General features: G+C 64.7%; 1 protein-coding gene across 1 annotated transcript in view; it reads right to left on the bottom strand.

Moving 5' to 3' along the window:
• The window catches only part of LOC102486194 (CUGBP Elav-like family member 3), a 14434-nt gene that overhangs the window by 3820 nt on the left and 6852 nt on the right, over positions 1 to 3762 (bottom strand). The window contains 8 exon segments of the mRNA XM_006168404.2: positions 49 to 160; positions 446 to 511; positions 881 to 1030; positions 1268 to 1409; positions 1553 to 1696; positions 2681 to 2760; positions 2862 to 2990; positions 3409 to 3457. Of these exon segments, the coding sequence (XP_006168466.1) occupies positions 49 to 160; positions 446 to 511; positions 881 to 1030; positions 1268 to 1409; positions 1553 to 1696; positions 2681 to 2760; positions 2862 to 2990; positions 3409 to 3457 (872 nt within the window).

Genomic DNA, 3762 nt, shown 5'->3' with positions numbered 1-3762 from the left:
CCCGGGGGCCTCCGCCCCGGGCCGCCCCCTTCTCGCTGCTGCTGCTGCTGCTGCTGTTGCTGCTGCTGCTGCTGAGGGGGTGGCGGGGGCTGCTGGGCGACCAGGGCCGGAGGCTGCGGGAATGCAGGCGCAACCAGGTTTTAGGCTGCCGGGTAGGCTGCTGGCGGGGAACAGAGACAGCTAGTGGGGCTACCCTGACTCCTGGACCCTCCCGCCAGCCCTGTCTCCCTTCCCATAGCCCAGCCCAAAGGATTTCCGCCCCTTAGCCCAGCAAGGTCAGGGAAGGAGCTGCCTCCGACCTCTGAGGGTACACCCCTAAAGATCCACACAGCTGTCTGTAAAGCGTGAGGAGGTGGCTGGCTGAAGCCCAGAACCCCAGACCCAGTGTCTGGGCCCTTCTCTTGTCACCCTCCCACTGGGCAGGGGCCTGGCCCAGGTGCCTCACCTGTGTAGTGCTGCATGCCCGCGTAGGCCTGCTGCAGCGGGTCCACAGGGGCCGCGGGGCTCTGGGCTGGGGAGAGCAGCACTGAGCATGAGCGCGGGCCTGGCCGCAGTGGGAGCACCTCTGTGTGAGGCTGCCTGATGGGGAGGAGGGCCTTGCCGGGCAGGTGTGCAGGGTGAAGCGAGAAGGTGGAAATACGCAGAGCAGGGGAAGAAGAGCAAGAGCCCAGCGCTAGGAGGCCTTGAGCCTGAGACTGGCTTGCAACCCTGGACAGGAGTCACTCCACTTCTCTGAGCCTCAGTTTCCCTGGCCAGACTGATGGGCAGGAGGTGGCCCTGGAACCCTGAAGGCTGGGGAGGGAACATGTGTCCTGGCTGCCAGCAAGGGGGCGGTGGCTTGGATGCTGTGGGTCTGGGATAGGCAGGCAGAGGGCCCCACCTGGGTAGGGGTGGACCCCGTTGGGATACAGAGCATCAGGGGCAGGCTGCCCAGTGGGCTGGGTGGGCACCGGGCTGTAGCCGTTGACACCCAGGGCAGCAGGGATGGCAGAGACGGGCGTGGCAGCGATGGCAGGAGGGGTGCTGGTTCCTGGGGAGGAGAAAGTCACAGAGACAGAGCAGAGAGGGAGACACGCTCAGATGCAGAGATCAGTCACAAGCCTGAGGGCCGAGGGGGAGCTGGCCATCCCGGCCCCCAAGTCCCTCCTAGACCCCCCCCATTGCCCTGAGCAACCCTTGCACAGCCCGCATCACAGCCCCACCCTGCGGCAGCTTCTTCGTCCTGCCCCAACTGTGCCCAGTTCAGCCCTGCCTCCACGGGCCTCACCTGAGGACGGGGTGATGGGGGTGGCGATGAGGCCATTGGCATTGATGGCGGCCATGTGCTGCATCTGCACGGCAGCCATGGTGGCCATGGGGCTGAGGTAGGCACTGTGAGCTGCGACCAGGGCCGCCTGCTGCTGCATCAGCTGGGGAGGGGAGAGAGGAGAGTGGGCAGGCCCCGTGCTGGCCCAGCTCTCTCCCAGCTCTGGGTCTTGGCACTGGGAGGGGAGCAGGGCTGGGGGGCCAGGGAAGACGTGGAGATGGGCAACGCGTTCTGAGGAGTGCTCACGGCCTGGGTGTAGGCGCTGTAGGCTCCAAACTGGAGGGCGATGGGGCTGAACATGCCCAGCTGGGTGGCCACCTGCTGCATTCGGCGGAGACCTCGCTCCTTCTCGGTGTCAGCGAACTTCACCACTAGGCTGGATGAGGCGCCCTGGGCACGGCCCCACAGGCAGGTCAGAGGGGCAGAGTCCAGGTCTGTCCACCCCAGAGCCCTCAGGACCCAGCCTCAGCAGCCCTGGGCCTCAGCAGGGCAGCCACCATTTTGCCTGTCGAACAGAGATTTCAACCCCACCCTCTCCCAGCACAGTGTCCGAGAGGGATGCAATGACATGTATTTGCAAAGAGGAAAATCTACCGGGACCAGGAGGGCAGCACTGGCTTCACTGCGAAGCCTCTGAGCAGGAATCATCCCCACTGCGGATCAGCCAGGGCCGATGTCTAACCTAACCGCAGGCTGCCCTACCTCCCACCCCCACTCCCCAGGCTCACGGTGTGCCTGGGGGTGCAGCCTCCAACGTCAATCCCAGCCCGAGCTCCGTAAAGCCCACGTGGGAAGGTTCGCAAGGGCTGGCTACTGAACCTCAGAACTGGAAGGAGCCTAGGAGCACTCTTCCCGATGCAGATGACACCCACCCCGTTCCGAGGTGCCTGCCCAGCCCCTGCGGGACAGCTGGACAGCTGTGAGCCCTCGGACTCGGGGTGAGAAGTGTTCTCTGCTAGGGACCCCCAGAATGCAGTCGCCCCACTGCTCACATGCGAAGCAGCAGCACGGATGGGTCGAGGACACACAGGGCCTCTAAGCTAGCGTCCTAATGCCCCAACAAATGAGGGTGAGGGGACACGGAAGGCGGAAGGCGGGAGAAGAAAAGGAGATGAGGAAGGCTGAGGAATGGAGGAGGCGGGGGAGGAGGTGGGGGAGTTGGGACTGAAGAAGAAGGAGGGCTGGGGAAGATGGGAGGAGGTGGAGGAATGTTACTTGAAGTGTGAGGGTGTCCCTAAGAGGTTTGGTTCTTATGCCAGAATGTTCCTTTTGAGTAAACTCCAAGATCCTATGGTGGGCTGCCTTGCGGGCCAGCTTCCAGCAGGTGGGCCTGGGGTGGGGAGTGGGGAGCAGGGGAGCAGGGGATGGGCTCACCGGCAGGGTCCGGCTGCTGTGAAGGGTGTTGATGGCTGCCTGGGCCTCGGCGTGGGTCTGGAACTTCACGAAGGCGCAGCCTGGAGAGAGGGCGGGATGAAGGAGGAGAGGGGTGCGTGCCCCCTGGATCTGCTCCCTGTGGAACCCCTGCCCACAGTGGAGAGGGGCCGTGGGCGGCTACCTTTGCTGGTGCCGTCTGGCCCCCGGAGCACAGTGCACTCGTCTATGGTCCCGAAAGGCTCGAACATCTTCCGGACGTCCTCATCTGTCTGCTGCTTCCCTAGCATCCCCACGAAGAGCTTCCGGTCTTCTGGGGAGACACGGGTGGGGGGAGGGATGTGCAGGGTATCCCGGTGCTGGCCCAGCCCCTTCCCTTCGGCTCTCCCTTGCAGGTCCTGACACTACTGCCCCACCCTGGGGCCCAAGGTGCGAGGGTGCGCTGGGCAGAGCCTGGGGCCCAGGGTGCGAGGGTGCACTGGGCAGCGGGGTGCAGTCACCCGGAGTGCTCGCCAGGCAGAGGATGGCACTCCACGCTGGGCCTCACTTGTGCCATCTCGATGGTGGGCCAGATCTCACACCCTCTGGCCACGCTGACTCCTGTCCCTGCTTTGACTGGGAACTCTTCAGAGCCGTCGGACTTTCTTCCTCCAGGAAGAAAGGCACCCCCAGCCTCCCAGGCTCAGGGCTTAGGGGGCAGAACAGAGTGAGTCTGGAGGTGCAGGACCTACCTCCTCGGCTCTCGCTGTCGGCTGGCTTGACCTGGATCGGCCTGTTCATCTACAGGAGAGAAGAGAAGGTGGCTGCTGGGGCTCCTCTGAACCCCCGGAGCCTCCCAGGCAGGGCCCGTGGAGGGCCGAGATGCGAGCCCAGGCCCGCGGTGGCGCCAGCCCTCAAGATTTCTGGTGGCAAGGAAGGGACAGGCCCGCTCTTGTTTAGGACTTGAACCCAGGGGATCAGAGGTGGTGGGAGGGAGGATGCAGGCGAGATGCTCGGCCGGCTCCAGGCCTAGGTTGGGCCCAGAGACTTGTCCAGGGGTGGTGCTGCTCTTCTTGGGCATAAGGGGCCTGCCCATAGGACCCGGG

The sequence above is a fragment of the Tupaia chinensis genome, unplaced genomic scaffold (genome assembly GCF_000334495.1).
Source record: "Tupaia chinensis unplaced genomic scaffold, TupChi_1.0 Scaffold145814_1, whole genome shotgun sequence".
Lineage (NCBI taxonomy): Eukaryota > Metazoa > Chordata > Mammalia > Scandentia > Tupaiidae > Tupaia > Tupaia belangeri.
The sequence above is the reverse complement of the archived record's forward strand: the minus strand, read 5'-3'. Positions and strand labels throughout refer to the sequence as shown.